This window comes from Eurytemora carolleeae, unplaced genomic scaffold (genome assembly GCF_000591075.1).
Source record: "Eurytemora carolleeae unplaced genomic scaffold, Eaff_2.0 scaffold85, whole genome shotgun sequence".
Classification (NCBI taxonomy): Eukaryota; Metazoa; Arthropoda; class Copepoda; order Calanoida; family Temoridae; genus Eurytemora; species Eurytemora carolleeae.
This window is the reverse complement of record NW_019396334.1, coordinates 286,090-305,566: the sequence shown is the minus strand read 5'-3', so window position 1 is coordinate 305,566 and position 19,477 is coordinate 286,090. Positions and strand designations below refer to the sequence as shown.

Genomic DNA, 19,477 nt, shown 5'->3' with positions numbered 1-19,477 from the left:
TTAATTCCTTCGCGAACATTTGTTCTTATTGTATGATAGTTTAAAAAGAGAAAATACCGAAATAAAAAATAAAAAATAAAATCGCACGTGGGCGTGAAGCGCCTAGAATAGATATAAGGAGATTTGAAAATGAACGTTTTGAAGATTTAACAGGTTAAATTTCACAATCTTTAATTTTGTCCAAAAGTTGGAAATTTTGAGAAATTTTCTATTTCATGCTTGAGTAACATTATAAAGAAGAAAATTGAGCAAATTCAACCCCCCCCACCCCCCACCCCTCCGTAACACACCTCCCTTCCCGTTTTACCTTCTATATTGTAACCTCTCCCCCCCCCCAGGGGAACTTTATGTTGTTAGTCAGCTTTGTATATTGTTTTTTTTTTGTTTTTTTAGAACAATCTATACGTTTCCTTAGTACAATTGCAGATATAAGAATTCGGAACATGATTTCTATAGAAAAGCAATTCTTTGAAAAACTCAATGCTAAATTATAATCAGCTAGTGAGAAAAAAATGAATTGTATGACCCCCCGCCCCCCTTCCCCATGTTCGTACGCTGTTAAATTGTGCAATGTGCAAATTTCCGATTTTTTTGCCTTTTCAACTATATTTCCATAAAATCGTTATATATTCTTTATCCATAATTGTCATATGGTTCGTCGGTCTGCATGCCCCTAATTTGGATATATATTTGGAAAAAGTCCATTAACCGACTTATATCCATATAATTTATCCCAATTTTTACTGGCAGGGATATTAAATTCATTTAATCTATTCTAATCTTAAAATCTATTTGAAGATGCACAATGCTTATCATATCTCAGAATCTTATATTTATCCGTGTATCTAGGAGAAGTATCTGCTTTTGTCTATCTAGGAGGAATATCTATTTCTATCTATCTAGAAGGAGTATCTGTATCTTTCTATCTAAAAAGAGTATCTATTTCTATCTATCTTAGACTAGCAGGAGTATCTGTTTCTATCTATCTAGTATGTAGTAGGAGAATCTATCTATCTAGAAGGAGTATCTGTATCTATCTATCTAGGAGAAGTATCTGTATCTATCTATCTAGAAGGAGTATCTGTATCTATTTATCTAGGAGAAGTGTCTGTATCTATATATCTAGAAGGTGTATCTGTTACTAGGAGGAGTAAGTGTTTCTATCTATCAAGTATGTAGTAGGAGAATCTATCTATTTTGAAGGAGTATATGTATCTATCTATCTAGGTGGAGTATATGTATATATCTATCTAGAAGGAGTACCTGTATCTATCTATCTAGGAGCATCTGTATCTATCTATCTAGGAGAAGTATATTTATCTATCTATCTAGGTGGAGTATCTGTGGATTATGTGGAGAACTTGGGAGGACGGAATATGCATTCTGTGGATGTTACCATAAATAACATTACTCAGGCAAAATAACAACAAATTGTTCTCTAACTTTGTTTCCATCTATTTGTATTCAAAACAGATGGAGGTGGGAGAAAAGAAAAAGAACAAGGAGGAAAAATCAAAGAAACTAGTTAATTTTTAGAAGAGAAAAAACAGGTCCCAGCACTATCTTAAGTTAAACTTAGTGCATAAAGCAGGGTAACAATAAAACCTAAATAATCCACTAAAATTATGATCATTAGACACAAAAATAGCTTATTAAGGAGATATGAAAAATGCTTGATTAAATTTTTCCGCATGACGTATAGTATTAATGGCAGATTAGAGATTATGAAAACAAATAAAACAAGGTTTACTTATGTGAAATTAACTTTCGTTTGAACTGGGGATTGTTATACTTCATTCATNATCTCCCCCTCCATGAATCTTTGATCTGTTATAGTTTGCTGATAAAGGAAAAAATTGAGAAATTGTAAGAAAAAATTGCGTTTAAGCAATAAAACATCTGCTGGCAGCCAAACCTGGAAACTGAAAACTTTGAACAAACAAAAATGGAATATATTTCTTGCTTTTGCCAATTCTCTGTTGCAAAATTCAACAGGTTTTTTGCAAACACACTTTCATTCCTTTTGCTTTGTAAGGAAACCTGTAAAAGAACTTTCTTCATTTCAATGAAAGTTTACACAGAGCTTTAAAACCAAACATAAAGTGAAAATATATTCTATAAAAAGATGTAAAAAGTTATTTACAAAGTTATACAATACACTGTGAGCTAATATCTACAATAGCAATTTAATCTGAACTAGACAAAAGGAGAACCTCAAATTAGGCGACCTCACTAGTTGGACTTTGTGACTTGTCTAGTTGATTTTAAGCGCAAATATGTAGGGATGGGCATATATTTAGGAATGGTGATATATGTAGGGATGGGCATATATTTAAGAATGGTGATATATGTAGGGATGGGAATATATATGTAGTAATGGGGATATATATAGGGATGGGGATATATGAAGGAATGGGCATATATGTAGGGATGGGGATATATGTAGGGATGGGAATATATGTAGGGATGGGCATATATGTAGGGATGGGCATATATGTAAGGATGGGGATATATGTAGGGATGGGAATATATGAAGGAATGGGCATATATGTAGGGATGGGCATATATTTAGGGATGGAAATATATGTAGGGATGGGCATATATGTAGGGATGGGCATAAATGTAGGGATGGGGATATATGTAGGGATGGGATATATGTAGGGATGGGGATATATGTAGGGATGGGATATATGTAGGGATGGGAATATATGTAGGGATGGGATATATGTAGGGATGGGCATATATATAAGAATGGGGATATATGTAGGGATGGGGATATATGAAGGAATGGGCATATATGTAGGGATGGGCATATATGTAGGGATGGGAATATATGCAGGGATGGGCATATATGTAGGGATGGGCATATATGTAGGGATGGGCATGTATGTGTTGATGGGGATATATGTTGGGATGGGATATATGTAGGGATGGGGATATATGTAGGGATGGGAATATATGTAGGGATGGGCATATATGTCGGGATGGGCATATATGTAGGCATGGGCATATATGTAGGGATGGGCATATATGAAGGACTGGGCATATATGTAGGGATGGGCATATATGTAGGGATGGGAATATATGTAGGGATGGGCATATATGTCGGGATGGGCATATATGTAGGCATGGGCATATATGTAGGGATGGGCATATACGTAGGGATGGGCATATATGTAGGGATGGGGATATATGTAGGGATGGGAGTATATGCAGGGATGGGGATATATGTAGGGATGGGAATATATGTAGGGATGAGATATATGTAGGGATGGGAGTATATGTAGGGATAGGGATATATGTAGGGATGGGCATATGTGTAGGGATGGGAATATATGTAGGGATGGGAGTATATGTAGGGATGGGCATATATGTAGGGATGGGAGTATATGCAGGGATGGGCATATATGTAGGGATTGGGATATAAGTAGGGATGGGGATATTTGTAGGGATTGACATATATGTAGGGATGGGGATGTTTGTAGGGATAGTGATATATGTACGGATAGGTATATATGTAGGGATGGCCATATATGTAGGGATGGGCATAGTTTTCAAAAACTATCTGAAAAATGATTGTTTTTAGCTTAATTTTGGTTTTTTTCAAAACTAACTATAACATTCGTTTTTGAAAAAAAAAACGATTTGTTTAGACTGATGAACCGTTAGTTTTTAGCTTTTTAAAAACAATAGTTTTGAAAACTACCCTTTTTTTGATTTAAACATATTAGAAATTTAAAAAAAAAATACTTCAAATATTTTTAAAAATGTTCAAAATTTTCAATATCTAAAACAAACATTTAAAATTCTTTGGAGTCGAAGGGATCCATTTTCAAAAAAATATTTTTTTTTTAAATTTCAAAAAAATTCCAATAAAAAACTTTCAGTTTCTTTTAAATTGTTATTTTTATTCCCAAACCGTTGTATTTTTATTTTTGAAAAAGATATCTAAAGATATCTAAAGGCTCGTTTTGAAAACTAAAGTTTTACGGAAAAATCATTTTGTTTTGTCTTCTTAATACTATCATGACTTAATTGCATTTCTTTCAAAAACGATAGTTTTCAGAAAGGATCATTTTCAAAACGATCATTTCGTTTCAGGTTTTTCCTTGTTGTCAAACTGCCATCCCTTCATATATGTGAGAGAAAAAAATTAATCTGATAACTTGAAATTCAAAACATTTTGTTCTTCTCAACAGATCTTCAATAAGATGACTTACAACTGGAAACAAGTTAGATTTTATTCTTCCGTGCAATTCACTTTAGGTTAACGTGATTTCAGTTTTTGGTTCAGAATAATTTTGATATTTTGTTCGATTCAGAAAGCTTCTAATTACAAGTATACAATAATCTACTCTACAGACGCTCAGGAATAACTTGAATAAAGACAAATATAAAAGTGTTCTTATCAGTAATAATAATGATAATAATAATAATAATAATAATAATAATAATAATAATAATAATAATAATAACAATGATAATAATAATAACAATAATGATAATAATAATAATAATATTGATAATAATAATAGCAAAAAAGTGAAATTTTTTTTTTAAGTACAAGAAAGAAATTGAAACTTTTTAGCCAGGGGCAGATACAGGATTTAAGTGGGGGTGCCAGATTTATTTCGGAACCAAAAAAATCCAGATTTATGAACAAAAGATATATATTTTTATATATCTTTAGATTAGGGATAATATAACTTTTAACAAAACTTTGAAAGCCTACAAAGTTAAGTTAATCTACAATCCAGGAATCAAAAAACCTTTCTTCAAACAAAAAGAACGTTATGAAGGAGCAGCTGAGGCTATAAAAGAAACTGTCTCAGTCACCAGAACTACTGGAGGATGTCAACAAGTGTCTGAGGGAGAACTTAGATAAAGAGAACTGGAAGGGGGCAAAGTCTGCAGTCAAACATTGCATCCCCTATTCTTTTCTTCCTCTACACCAATAAGGTCGGTCATCAACTCATGTTTTAGAACTCCAGAGGACTTTAGCCTGAATGACTGATTTGATTCTGATTCTAATGATATTGGAGATCTGAAAAAGATACTGCTAAACTTTAGGTACAGAGATTAATCAATTGTTGCAGACATATCCAAGTTTTTCTATTCATACCATCTGGGAGAAGAAGATCAAGCCATCATGGTAAAAGAGACTACAGGAGTCATTGGCTTTGGAGGGCTTGATGAAATAGAGTTTTGGGAAGCAGTTCAGTGTAGCTTGGGTTTTGGGGATACACCATCTCCTAGTGTTTCAACAACTGGAAGGAAGAAGTGGGCATTAAATAATACAGAGGACTCAAGAATCATCAATATTCTTACAAACCATTCGTTTGTTGATGATATCTTTGGATACTGTGGATATGAGGAAGATGCTAATACTGTAATGAAACAACTGGAAGAGGTGGCTGCCAAGGGTAACCTCATGATCAAAGAGTTCTTTGTCTCTAACCAACACCCTCAGAATGAAGATAGTAAATTGGTAGGAAATGAAGAAGCAAAGACGCTGGGATACAAATGGCTCTTATTTGAGGATATGCTGATTATTAAGAAAAACTTCTATATGGGAATAAAATAGAGAGGAAAGGCTACCATAGCCTTGACCATGGAGAACATATCCAAGAGAGGAGTGCACTATCTCTTCTAATGCAAAACTATGATATTCTATAGAAATACTACAGAGAAACACTTTTCATGTTACATAAACATGCTTAGCTACATTTTATATTTATGAAGACATTTTTTTAAGAATATTTTTTTGAGATCTAGATATTTATTATCTCCGTATCGAGATTATATTAATTGTACAAATTTGTTCACATGTATTTAATACAACTATTTTACGATACTATTGTGTACATATATTCTTAAATTAAATAATAAAAAATCATACGGATACATTTTATCGTTTTTTCCTTTCATTAGAAATTTGGATTTAGGGATACTTGGATCCTGCAAAACATACAAATTGAAGAGTGCAAAAATGACAGTTCATAGAATAAATTACATATAATTAGTCGGTGACGAAGATTTTTTAAGAATCGTCTGCATATAATTTGAGCATTTAATGTGGAAAATCAGATTGAGCAAGCATTCTAAAGTTTTTATGTAACAATGGTATACTGGCAATGTATGCAATATGGAAGAAACTACGATTGTACTGACGAAGAACATTGAAAGTTCGACGTAAGTATGGCATTCCATTAGTTAAACTTTGTCATCTTGATCCGATAGGTTCTCTGAGGTTCACCGCTCATTCGTCCTCCGGGTTTCAGTTTAACTAGGTAAAGAGAGAACCATGATGAAAGGAAAAAATTCGAGTCTGTCGGGGTTTTAATTAAGCATGTTGATGGAGTTCTAATTCTGGAGTTTTAAGTATCATTGGAAATCGAGGATTGGGTTAGAACATTGAACTATTAAGTAAGAACTTCGATTTTAGAATACTTTAATATCCTGGATGTTTTAAATCTGAAGTATCAAATTATAGATTAAAAGATGAGAAAATCTTTAAACTTAGACAACTGCCATGAAATACTTTAAATTGAAATTTTAATTGAATAATTTTAAATAGCATGTACATTGAGTCAAAACATTGAACTATTAAGTAAGAGCTTCGATTTTAGAATACTTTAATATCCTGGATGTTTTAAATCTGAAGTATCCATTTAGAGATTAAAAGATGAGAGAATCTTTAAACTTAGACAACTGCCATAGAATACTTTAAATTGAAATTTTAATTGAATAATTTTAAATAGCATGTACATTAGTTCTGGTTCAAAAGGGTTTCGACCTTTGGAATCCAAATTGATCCTTGTGCACGTCCCAGCTCTCTGTATAAAAAGGATTAAAAATTCGTTTATAATGAAGGAAATCTGCCAGTCTTCCAGGGGACTTATGGAAATATATTTTTTTACCGTTATTTTCCGCTGGGAGGTGAAGTTATGGGATCCGCCATATCCTTTGAGTTTCGCCACTCATTTATCCTCCAGGTATCAGTTTAACTAGGTATAGAAAACAAATTATGAAGAAGGAAGAGAAAGTTCATATATTTATTAAGGCTCTTTGGATTTAAAATATAATATGTTGCTAAAGTTTTAATTCCAGAATTTCGAGAATCATTGGAGTTCCAGACTTGGGATTTAGACCGTATAAGCAGGCACTCAAACGAAGTAATTAAATTGCAAATACTTAATATTACATAACTTCAAGTCTTACTTTCATAGGAGTGGTATTTAAATTGCATATACTTGATGTTGCAACATTTCAAGTCTTAATTTCAGAGATGTGATTTTCCAGATTAAACTCTTAAAAGTCAGAGATTGATTAAATAAGACTTTGCTTCAGTTTTGGATTTCAGTGGTAGGGTAGGGATTCTTGGAATATTAAACATACATAGCTAGGTGAGACTAGTGTAAAATTTTAAATCCTAATTTAATTAACTTTCTTGACATAAGAAAGAGGAAATGTATATAAGGCACATTGCCATAGAACCAGGTTTGCACGTATTCCCACTGCATCATGTTAAATCCTATATAATCTTTTTTACCGTAATTATCTGCGTTGTAACTTGCAAATCTGAGATCTGCCGAGATGTAGAACCGCATGTCAGCGATCGAGCGATTCCTTGTCTCAACCGGCTCCAGCATTCAGGGTCAGATGGTTTCTCGTCTAACTATATTACAAAAATTGCGATTTTTAAGGCAGTAGGATTATAATGAAAAATAGGATTGTTTTAAGAGCTTTCTTAATGTCCGATAGTAACATAAGTCAGCGAAAATAGGAAATATTTCGACTTTGTGACTGTCACTGATAAATAATCAGATAAGTCGGCAAAAATAGGAAATATTTTTATGTTTAGGAGTTAAAAAAGTAAACAATACTGACAGGTAGTAGCATAAGTCAGCAAAACTAGGAAATATTTTAATTTTAATAAAAAAGTAAACAATACTGACAAATAGTAACATAAGTCAGCAAAAATAGAAAATATTTTTATGTGTAGGAGTTGAAATAGTAAACAATACTGACAGATAGTAACATAATTCAGCAAAAATAGGAAATATTTTTATGTTTAGGAGTTAAAAAGGTAAACAATACTGACAGATAGTAACATAAGTCAGCAAAAATAGGAAATAAGAATATTAAGAAATGTTTTTAAGTTTTGAGATTCTCAACAAGGTCGCAATGATATTTTAAAGTTTTTAAAATTCTAAAATATCTCTCAGATTCTGTTTCATGCTCGGGGTCAAACACAGGTTCAGGGTCAGGTTCAGGTTCAGGTTCAAGGCTAGGTTCAAGTTCAGATTCAGGGCTAGGTTCAGATTCATGGCTAGGTTCGGGTTCATGATCAGGTTTGGGTTCAAGGCTGGGTTCCTGTTCCGGTTCAAATAAGAATTAAAGAAGAATAAATGTGATCTTAAGAGTAGTTCTAAGTCATTCAAATTCAAAAGGAAAATCCTATTCCAATAAAAAAAAATAATAGTAATGATAATAATATAATAATAATATAGTAATAATGACAACAATCAAGAAATAAATAGTAATAATAATCTTCACAATCATAAGAGTATTAACAGTCATAATTAAAAAAAATTATGGTTGTAATTAAACTAATTCATACAATACAAAAATATGAAACGAAGTATTTTTTTACAAAAGTTATCAAGTAAAAAGTACAGGAGTACAGAACTGAGCTAGATATAGTACTATTACCTAGAGTACAATTACCTGATGAGGTAAAGATTTGGATAATATTTTTTATAACATTTTGATTTGGATAATATTTTTTGTAACATTTTGATTTTTTTGTACAACAAACTAACCTTTTTAAAGCTAGAATAGTTTTGAAGATTGTTATATCTCTTGAAAATGTTGTCCGACCATTTAAAATAACTTCGAAATTTATACAATGGTGTAAATTTATTAGATTTTAAACATTGATATTTATCACAAAACGTTCATTGTTGAAAATATCAAATTTTCACATTCGGTTGCAAAGGTATAATGATTAGAATATTAGTGGAGATTGAATAGTTCCTTTAGAACATAAAATAAAAGTTGAAAATATTTGAAAATGTTTACATAAATGTATTTTTGCCTTTTTTTCTAGGTTGTAACGGATAAACCTAACTTCTTCACAACTACCACAATAGTAGTGTCAGACTCATTAGGGAATATTCATGGACAAGAAGCTTCAAAGATAAAAATAAATCTTTTTTTATCTAATATAATTTTATTTTATATTCTTTACAGATTTGTTTGTCCCTAGGATATGATCGTACTGTAAGAATCAGATATCGGAATTTTTCCATTGGGAAAGTTTACTTTTTCCTTTAAATTTGATAAAATACAATTTGTACAAGAATATTCTTACACAGCCATATTTAACTGAAGCAAATTTTATTTTAAATTTATATCTTGCATGTTGTCCAACGTTGCTCCTTTTTCTCAAGAGCTTGCTGACAAGAAACATTTTTTAAACTATTTTCTAACACCCATAAAAGTATTTAGAAATTGAATGAAAATATGGAAAATACAAAATTAGAAAAAAATATCTGCAATCTAATCCATTTATTATTTAGAATAAATGGAATTAACCAATAACCAATTATTTCTTTTCTGATCTAACAAAAACAAATTGGGGTTTTTTATAAATGAACTTTTTCTTTGTTAAAATATTGATTTGATTGAGGAACTTTTATCTTTATATTTACTGCCAAATTCCTTAGCATTTAAAATGTATTTCCAACTTTTTTAAATGTTCTATCAAAAGACAACATTTGTAAAAGCATAACCGTCATCAAACATAGTCAATTTGAAGAGTTCAAAATAACATTTAACATTGTTCATGACATATTTACATAGTGAGCAAGGAGAGTATGAGCCTGTATATTATTATTGGAATAATAGTTGTCTTTTCAATTCTCTGCATTGCATACTACTCTTTTAAATGTTGCTGTAAAGAAGAGGAGGTATGTAAATTTATGAGACCAACATTGCATGATCCAATGTGGTATAAGGATTTACCGTTCAACTAAGCAATATACTGAAACAGATTTATGGAACAGTTTTGAAATGCTCATTATGTAAACAGGACCTCTATTTACTAGAACAAAATTTGAAAGCCTATTTTCAATATGCTTTTAACATTATTAAGATTTGTATTTTATGTTAAATTTTCCCATAAAAGGCCAAAACAAAACATTTAAATCTACAAAATCTATAATTCCATTTATAATTATGCTGGTATGTCCATTTTGAAATATCTGAACATTCCCTTTAAAGGCAAAAAATGACCCTGAGCTGGCTCCAATGGTTGTGATTGCAGAGACTGGTCAGCCTGGAGTCAATTCACCCCTTCTAAAGGATGGACCTGAGAAGGATCAAGGTATGTTGTTTAAAGAAATTCTAACAGTTGTTTCTAATAACAAACAAAAAGATATCTAGCAAATTTGAGTAGCCTTCACAAAATATTCAAAGTTTTAAAATACCTTTGGCAAGGCAAGCTCTTAGTAGCTATTTTCTGAAACAAAAATATTTTCAAACTTTCATTTTTCAAAAATTGAGTGCTGACTTTGTACACTGTAGAATCTAAGCATTTTGATAGTTAAAGATGATAAAAAATATTAATTGAGATATTGTTTTTTTTTTTAATGTGACCTTGGGACAACTTGATTATTGAATATTAAAAACATTATTTTGTTTTGATTTAGTAGTTGTGAATGGACTGGACACTGTGGATTTTGGTATGTATCAAGTCTCAATGAAGAAATCTAAATATTTTGTTTTATTAATTTAAAATTTAATTTTTATCATTTTAGAAGACTTAAACACTGCAACTAAACTGAAAAGGTAAATTTTAACTTTTTATTTTATTCTTGTTTATTTGTAAATATTTCAAATACAGTTTGTTGACTTGAAAGTACTCTAAACTTTTAAAACTGAATTGAATTTGAATAAATATTAGTACATTTTTATTTATCTTTCAAAATTCACCATTTCCTGCAACTATGCATGCAGCATTGGCCCATTTTAAACTTATTTTTTTCTAATTCATATCATTCAAGCAAGTAATCTAAAATTCTCTCAAATTATAAAAAAGAAACAGCGTCAGTATTCATTTCTGAAATACAATTCAATACATATTTTGATCTGAAAAATGCCCCAAAATATATTTTTTAAGTTTCTAGCAGATTAAAGATTTTATATTTAAAGAATAAAGTGTATACATATAATAGGTCATTATTAAAGTCTAATCCTTTCAAGGTAAACATTTATGTGACATCAAAGTATTTAGCTTCAATGAGACAGAATTAAAGAAGAGTGAACTTGGCGATCAAACCTTGGCTGCTCCTGCTGACAACCCACCTTCAATCATGGAGAACAAAAAATTACTTGGAGCTGATCAAGAGGTCAAAGCACCAGCTGCCCCGACCCCAGCAGTTCAAGCAAGGGAGCTTGAAGCTCTTCTAGACCCAACAATCAACCAAGGTAGTTCACCTGTAAAATAAAACACTGAGGAATTGCATACAATTCCCATAGGCAACAACTCTTATTGTTAGCTAACACAAAAAAAAACATTTGTTTGTCAAATAAAATTTAAAACCTTGGTTTGTTTATATTTCAGTTCTTAAAAAAAATATTCTTTAATTTAATGTTGGATGTCCATTTACCTTTTTTCAATATTAGAATGGGTTTCTCCAGGGATAATGCATAACTGTCAGATAAGTTTGAAAAGAAAATCTAAAAGTTTTGAAACATGTTTTTACATTTTTAGATCTTGAGAAAACTGCAATAGAAGAAAAAATTTCTACTCTACAGAATCTAACTAAAAAGACTAGTAAAGGTAATAAATGATTACGTACCTATCTTAAACTGAAATCCTTGTTTGCTTTGAATATCTCATTTATTTTGTATAAAGCTTTTAAGGGTGTTGTGGATCAGACACTTTGAAGAAAATTACTAATTAAAAGGAAAAACAAAACAGATGGGGTTTTAAAAACAGCAATTTTGTGTTTGTTTTTATATTTTACTAAAGGTAACTTTTACAAAAATGGAAAATACAGTTAACGAAACAATCATTCTGTACCTTAAATATGTAGTTTGATTTTATAGGAATTAAACATTTAGACTTTAAAAAAACTTAATTACTTTATAATAAATCCTTTACAAGCAAGCTTTATATTTTATGAAATGCTCACTTTTATCTTTTATATTGGAACAGTGTTTCTTCAATTCAAAGTATTTTACATTACTTTAACTTTCTGCAAATTCAGAAAATGAGGAGAATAAGGAGAGCTGGGATGAAAACTTAAATGTTGAGGAGGACTTGAACAAACTCCTAAAATCTATAAATTTTGGTGGTGATGAAAATAATAACCAAGACGAGGCTAACCAGGAGATTCCAGAACATTCACCAGCTGAGGATGACCTTGAGGGTAAGGTGGCATTTTCATTTATCTTTCATTTGCATATCTTACTTTTTCTGATTTAGTTAAGTCTCCTCTAGAAGTGTCTCAAGTAGAGATACCACTGCAATCTCCAACTTCAACCCCAGAACATCAGTTCCAGGTTGGTATATTACTCATTACGTTTTGACCTTTAATATAAAGTCATCATCATTAGTGTATTTAAATACCCTGCTATCCCTTCTATTTTCAGGTCTATTGCAGGTAGGTATTGTAGATTTTTAAATTATGTTGCACCCTTCATGCTGCTTGGGTTTGAAACCCAAATATTAGCCACCAGGATACAATTATGATTAGATTGTTCATGGCTGCATTAAATAAGGCAATAACTTGGAAAACTAATGATAAAATCAGATTTTCAAAAAAAAAAGGAACTTGTGGGTAGCTTGAGATGGTATAATATAGTATATGGTAGAATATAGTATATATGTCTTTAACCAGCAATCTGATGTTCTCTCATGTTTAGTGGATAAAAATGTTAAATAGGAATGAAGACGACATTTTGGAAAGGATGAAAGATTTATTGTCAAGTTAGAATAAAAGAGAGAAAATGACATAAAAATCATCTTTAGAATAATTGAATAATACGATTCAAACTATCTGTCCGAAATGTTATGCTCTAGGAATTTGTTTTAACAATGAGGCCAACACTAAAGCTTAGTCAACTTAAGACAGAACAAAACCAGGTAGATGGATGCAGTGCTGATAGAATGCGCGGGTTTTGTAAACTTAACAAAATAAAAATTGAATGGCATCAATAACCAAACAAATGTAAAAATTTATGTTTGAAGAAACCCTAAATTCTAACGGATGGAACTTCCTATATCAATTGATAAATACTGCTGAAGCATATTTACAAATAGAATTAATGTTGTTTGTGTATGAGAACTTTTACTGTGCAATCTTTACCTAAAATCTAACTCAGTGACATTCCTTTTTCTCACATTTTTGTCCTGAAGCCCAAATTGTCCGCATTTTCAGCTTTTTATCTTGGGACGAATTATTTTAACTGATAATCTTTCAGTAAGGCTTGATTTTGTTTCATGTTTTTAAATGAGGGTCTCCAGATGAATTGTTCATTCTACATTCATTCTTTTCAAAATAATATCAAAAAATGTCTTTTCTAAATTTTCTTCTAATATTTAAAGACGATTCTTTTAAACCATGGTGTTAATACTAGTCATTATTATACTTTCATTTCCAACACTAGCCGGTTGTCTAGGAATTTTGGGGCTTTTCAAGATACCAAAACTTTTTAGTTGAATTATTTGAATTAAACATTTAAACACTTAAACAAGTTTCTAATAGACTTTTTAATTGGTTTAGTTTGAAACCCTTTCTTCTCCGAGCTTAGTTTTAAACAGTGTACCAGCGCCCAAGCCAGCTTTGACAGAGGTAAAAGTAAATCTTTTGTCTAGGAAAAATTGAATTCTAGTTTAAGAATAAATTGGACCTAGGTATATTTCTGGATTGTACTGTTTCTAATTCTAAAAATCAGAATTCTATTAAAAATTTGAATATTTATTGTCTAGCTTAGATTAAAAAGTACAATCTTGTGTTACTATTTTTATTAATGATAAACTAAATTACACAAGCATACTTCTTATAAACTTCTTACAAACTGGGTTGAGAGTATTGTTTTTTGACTTATCACATTTTAGAATGGGGAAAGTGAGCGTTTGGGATTGAAACCTCCCAAGGGCCCAAGAGGAATGAACTTGGTGTCAGCGCAAGTTCAAACAGACTCTATGATTAGAAAGCAGAAGTCTGTTACTCTGTCTAGGTTTGTTAACTTGTCTTGTATTCAGATTCAATGTAGTATAATAAACAGAAGTCTGTTACTCTGTCTAGGTTTGTTAACTTGTCTTGGATTCAGATTCAATGTAGTATAATAAGCAGAAGTCTGTTACTCTTTCTATGTTTGTTAACTTGTCTTGGATTCAGATTCAATGTAGTATAATAAACAGAAGTCTGTTGCTCTGTCTAGGTTTGTTAACTTGTCTTGGATTCAGATTCAATGTAGTATAATAAGCAGAAGTCTGTTACTCTGTCTAGGTTTGTTAACTTGTCTTAGATTCAGATTCAATGTAGTATAATAAACAGAAGTCTGTTACTCTGTCTAGGTTTGTTAACTTGTCTTAGATTCAGATTCAATGTAGTATAGTAAGCAGAAGTCTGTTACTCTATTTAGGTTTGTTAACTTGTCTTGGATTCAGATTCAATGAAGTATAATAAGCAGAAGTCTGTTACTCTGTCTAGGTTTGTTAACTTGTCTTAGATTCAGATTCAATGTAGTATAATAAGCAGAAGTCTGTTACTCTATTTAGGTTTGTTAACTTGTCTTGGATTCAGATTCAATGTAGTATAGTAAGCAGAAGTCTGTTACTCTGTCTAGGTTTGTTAACTTGTCTTAGATTCAGATTCAATGTAGTATAATAAACAGAAGTCTGTTACTCTGTCTATGTTTGTTAACTTGTCTTGGATTCAGATTCAATGTATTATAGTAAACAGAAGTGTGAGTACTATACCATGAGATGAGTAAACCAGTTTTGTCACAATTTTGTCTTGGTCACAAACTCAAATTTTCTTGCCCCTAAAATTTTGCAACATGATGGTGTACATGTTTGATATTTTAAATTAGACTTTTGATCTAACAGAAATCATAGTGTGAAATATCTAAGGGCTATACAACATTGGGATTAGTATATTAGAGTTTGTGGCTAATTTCCTTTCAATGAATTTAAGTCCTTTAAAAAAATCCTGAATTATAAATATAATACTTTCCATGATTTTTTTTATACATGAGTTATATAACAATTGAATTCTGTATTATAAAATGTTATAGAGCAAGGGCTGGAAGCAATTTTGTTTAAATATTAGGAAATTCTTTGGTTTGAAAGCTTTGCTGAACATACCTAACTTTGGTTTTAAAAGATTTTATATTTTGTAAAATCTTGTGTTCAGCTTAAAATGTTAATATGTCAAGTAAAACTCTTTATGTCAAATCATAATCTGTCTGAAATCTGGAAACTAAGCTCACTAATTAATATATTGAAGTTGATTAACTATTCTTCTCATATAAAAAAGTAAATTGGTAGGAAGGAGATAGACAATTCAAATTTTGCTTACATCTAAACTTTCAGTTATTTTTTCTCATTTAAAAAAATGTGTTAGGTCCAACAGTATGGATGCTGGGACCCAGACTCCAAAACTTAGCAGCAGGTAATAAACAATAAAGTCTTCAAATATTTTCTATAAAAAGAATTTAATGAAAAAGATGTATAAACCATTAAGCTTTAAGGGGACTTCGTGCCCATCTTCTATTTCAATTGTGAGCATTTCTCTTTGAATATATTGTAAAACAGAAACAAAAATTGTTTGTTGATTTTAAAAATTTAAAGAAAATAGAATTTTGTTGGAGGCAAAAAATTTTTGAAATTTTGGTAATCTTTTAACCTTAATCAATTAAATAAATACTGTTAAGATTTGAAACACTTTATTTAAAAACTGCACAGAGCAGCTGATCCTAGATCATGGACTGTATAAGAACTCTCTCCCAAGCTTTTCTTGTTTTTTAAGCCTAGGCGCTCAAAAATAGAGGCAGTAATAGTCAAATAGAGGCAGTTATAATAATCAAATAGAGGCAGTAATAATCAAATAGAGGCAGGACTAATCAAATAGAGGCAGTAATAATCAAATAGAGGCAGTAATAATCAAGTAGAGGCAGGACTAATCAAATAGAGGCAGTAATAATAAAAAAGAGGCAGTAATAATCAAATAGAGGCAGTAATAATCAAATAGAGGCAGTCATAGTCAAATAGAGGCAGTAATAATCAAACAGAGGCAGGACTAATCAAATAGAGGCAGGAATAATCAAAAAGAGGCAGTAATAGTCAAATAGAGGCAGTAATAATCAAATAGAGGCAGGACTAATCAAATAGAGGCAGTAATAATCAAAAAGAGGCAGTAATAATCAAATAGAGGCAGTAATAATCAAAAAGAGGCAGTAATAGTCAAATAGAGGCAGTAATAATCAAATAGAGGCAGTAATAATCAAATAGAGGCAGTAATAATCAAATAGAGGCAGTAATAATCAAATAGAGGCAGTAATAATCAAAAAGAGGCAGTAATAATCAAATAGAGGCAGTAATAATCAAATAGAGGCAGTAAAAATCAAATAGAGGCAGAATAAGACATGAAGTATTCTGGCAGTACATTATACATCAACCCGGCTTGTTCCCTAACTTACTCATCAACTGAAGCCCTCATGAAAAATAAATGCGTTGTAGATATTAGGTAATAATAGAGTAATTTATCCTAATTCCACATACACATTGAAAAGATGTATAAAACCAGAGGAATAACAGTGATTTTCTGCAAGAAGATCTCTTGATATCCCTTTAAAACTTTCTATACCTCCAACCTTATCCTACTTCACCAGCAGATATAGTGGAACTCAGAAACCGCTTTACCGTGGAATCTTAACCAAAACTATCTGATCACCTTGAATTGAACCTAGCTCAATGCAGTAATAGGCTATGGAGATCTCTTGAACCTTATTTTTCAAAAATACTGCTGGATACATGAATGATGCAGCAGATTTAGAATTTAAGAAAAAATCAAAATTCTACGAATTTATATCCGGAGTATAAACCAATAAAAAAATTGACAAAGTCAGCTTCATGATTAGCTGCAAACTGACCAAGAGGTCAACTTCAGCTGATATTACTGCTGCAAACTGACCAGGAGGTCAACTTCAACTGATATTACTGCTGCAAACTGACCATGAGGTCAACTTCAACTGCTATTACTTCTGCAAACTGACCATGAGGTCAACTTCAACTGATATTACTGCTGCAAACTGACCAGGAGATCAACTTCAACTGCTATTACTTCTGCAAACTGACCATGAGGTCAACTTCAACTGCTATTACTGCTGCAAACTGGCCAGGAGGTCAACTTCAACTGATATAACTGCTGCAAACTGGCCAGGAGGTCAACTTCAACTGATATAACTGTTGCAAACTGGCCAGGAGGTCAACTTCAACATATAAATGCTGCAAACTGGCCAGGAGTCCAACTTCAACTGATATAACTGTTGCAAACTGGCCAGGAGGTCAACTTCAACTGATATAACTGCTGCAAACTGGCCAGGATGTCAACTTCAACTGATATAACTGCTGCAAACTGGCCAGGAGGTCAACTTCAACTGATATAACTGCTGCAAACTGGCCAGGAGGTCAACGTCAACTTCAACTGATATAACTGCTGCCACTTTGTGACTCAGTTGCTCCTCTACTTCTGACTTTACACTCAAATGTAAAAAAAGAAAATGTATTCGATTATATTTTGTGCATTCAATGCATTTTCTCTTTAAAACAGGATTTATAATAAAATACATAAATTATCTTAATTTTACCTTAATTTTACTTCAGTTTAACATCACACCCTTCTTCAATCATTGTTCGAAAATAATCTTTTTAATCAATATTTTTAGTTTAGAAGTGGAAAAGTATGCACCCCCCTCTCCTCCTGAACCCCCCCCCCTCCTCTTGCCCTCTAATCCTTTTCTTCATGTTTTGCACAGTTGACGTCAAAAAAGTTTGCCTATAAGCTTTAAGATTAAAGAGCAGAAAGTTTTAGTTTGTTTTTACATAATATTATTGGAGGACCAAAACAAAACAAATTATCAACTGATCTTAAGTTGTTATAGTGGTCTCCAATGAGCTTATAAGGTTAAGCTAGGACTTTAATTGTGATGTAATTTTTTTCTTTTAATATGTTGAGAACTATAGGAAAAGTAATTTTGCAAATATTTCCAATTTGCAATATACCTAATTCATGGATTTTAAATAATGGCTCAAACGGTGAAAAAAGATTGGATAATCTATCATAGTCAAAATAAGATAAAAAAATAAAAACGAAATCAAGAGTCAAAATTATAAAGTTTTCTGAAAACATTTTCCAATTAAATTTTTTGTTTGTTTGTATATTCATTTATAACATATGAACCGTTAACTGATTTTTATTGGGAAACCACGAGAAGTTTCTTTGCTTGTTTTACAAATTTTAATTAAGTAGGTTGACTTATGAAGAGAAAATTCAGTATTCAGGGACAGTTCTTTAAATAAAATATCTTTATCCCTCCCCTCCCCCGGAAATNAACAACATCAAAACACTTTAAGATTATTCCAGATTTTTTGCTTTCTCACTGTATCAAGTATCAAATCAAGAAAAAAAAATTATATTTCTAAATCTAAGATGTAAAAGAATGGAATGAATGAATAAATGAGAGATACATATTAAAATCAATAAAATTGGAAATGTCACAAAACAAAGGTATTTCTATTTTCTTCACAATTAGTCTCAATGAAATCATGTTAAGCTATTAGATTTAAATTTGTATTTTTTAAATTTTCTAAAAATTTCATATTAAAGTAAGCCTTTTTATTAAAGCGGTATTTTCCCAATTACTTCTGTAAAACTTAAGCTTTAAACAAGCGCGTTGTAATTTTTGAAATGTATATGACTAGAGCTTCAAAAAGGGAGTTTATGAGGTAAAACCAAAGGCAAAGGTCAAAGCTGTCTAAACATCCTATGACTAAATTTCAGAGTTGTCTCGGGTTATGCTCCTTTACAATCCCCGTTAGGGTTTAGAATTATAATTATTATTATTGTTATAATTATTTTTAATACATTGGTAGGCAATTTTAACAAAACAATAAAGACGACTTTCGATTTCAATTTTGATTTTTATCAAACTGTTAAACAGCATGGATACCCATGACAGAAAAGTCAAGAGAAGCTGTCAATAAAAAAAAGTTTCTCTTTGATTACTTGTAAAGTTGTAATTCGAAAAAGCTTGTTAACAATTTAAACTTCAATAAAAAAAATGTCTTCATTGTATTAATATTATCGTTAACCAATTATTTTCATTATTATTATCAAAATTCTAATTGCTATCTGTATTGTTAATATCTTTTTTCTTCTCAATTTATATAATTAAT

The 19,477-nt window shown here is 31.1% G+C and overlaps 1 protein-coding gene across 3 annotated transcripts in view; it reads left to right on the top strand.

Annotated features, from left to right (window-relative positions):
• Positions 1-15,781, top strand: part of LOC111701141 (uncharacterized) — a 44,960-nt gene extending 29,179 nt beyond the window's left edge. Inside the window, exons 13-28 of one of the 3 annotated variants that reach the window (XM_023472306.1) lie at positions 1,333-1,415; positions 4,323-4,370; positions 8,682-8,738; positions 9,113-9,173; positions 9,868-9,974; positions 10,288-10,390; positions 10,719-10,748; positions 10,824-10,854; positions 11,300-11,493; positions 11,780-11,848; positions 12,279-12,440; positions 12,497-12,573; positions 13,094-13,156; positions 13,797-13,865; positions 14,132-14,253; positions 15,645-15,780. In XM_023472306.1, coding sequence (XP_023328074.1) covers positions 1,333-1,415; positions 4,323-4,370; positions 8,682-8,738; positions 9,113-9,173; positions 9,868-9,974; positions 10,288-10,390; positions 10,719-10,748; positions 10,824-10,854; positions 11,300-11,493; positions 11,780-11,848; positions 12,279-12,440; positions 12,497-12,573; positions 13,094-13,156; positions 13,797-13,865; positions 14,132-14,253; positions 15,645-15,696 — 1,328 coding nt within the window. In that variant the 3' untranslated portion in view covers positions 15,697-15,780. Of the gene's footprint in view, positions 1-1,332; positions 1,416-4,322; positions 4,371-8,681; positions 8,739-9,112; positions 9,174-9,867; positions 9,975-10,287; positions 10,391-10,715; positions 10,749-10,823; positions 10,855-11,299; positions 11,494-11,779; positions 11,849-12,278; positions 12,441-12,496; positions 12,574-13,093; positions 13,157-13,796; positions 13,866-14,131; positions 14,254-15,644 lie in introns of all 3 variants that reach the window. The other 2 variants (XM_023472305.1, XM_023472307.1) reach the window with 2 other exon arrangements.
• The last annotated feature ends 3,696 nt before the right edge of the window (positions 15,782-19,477 follow it).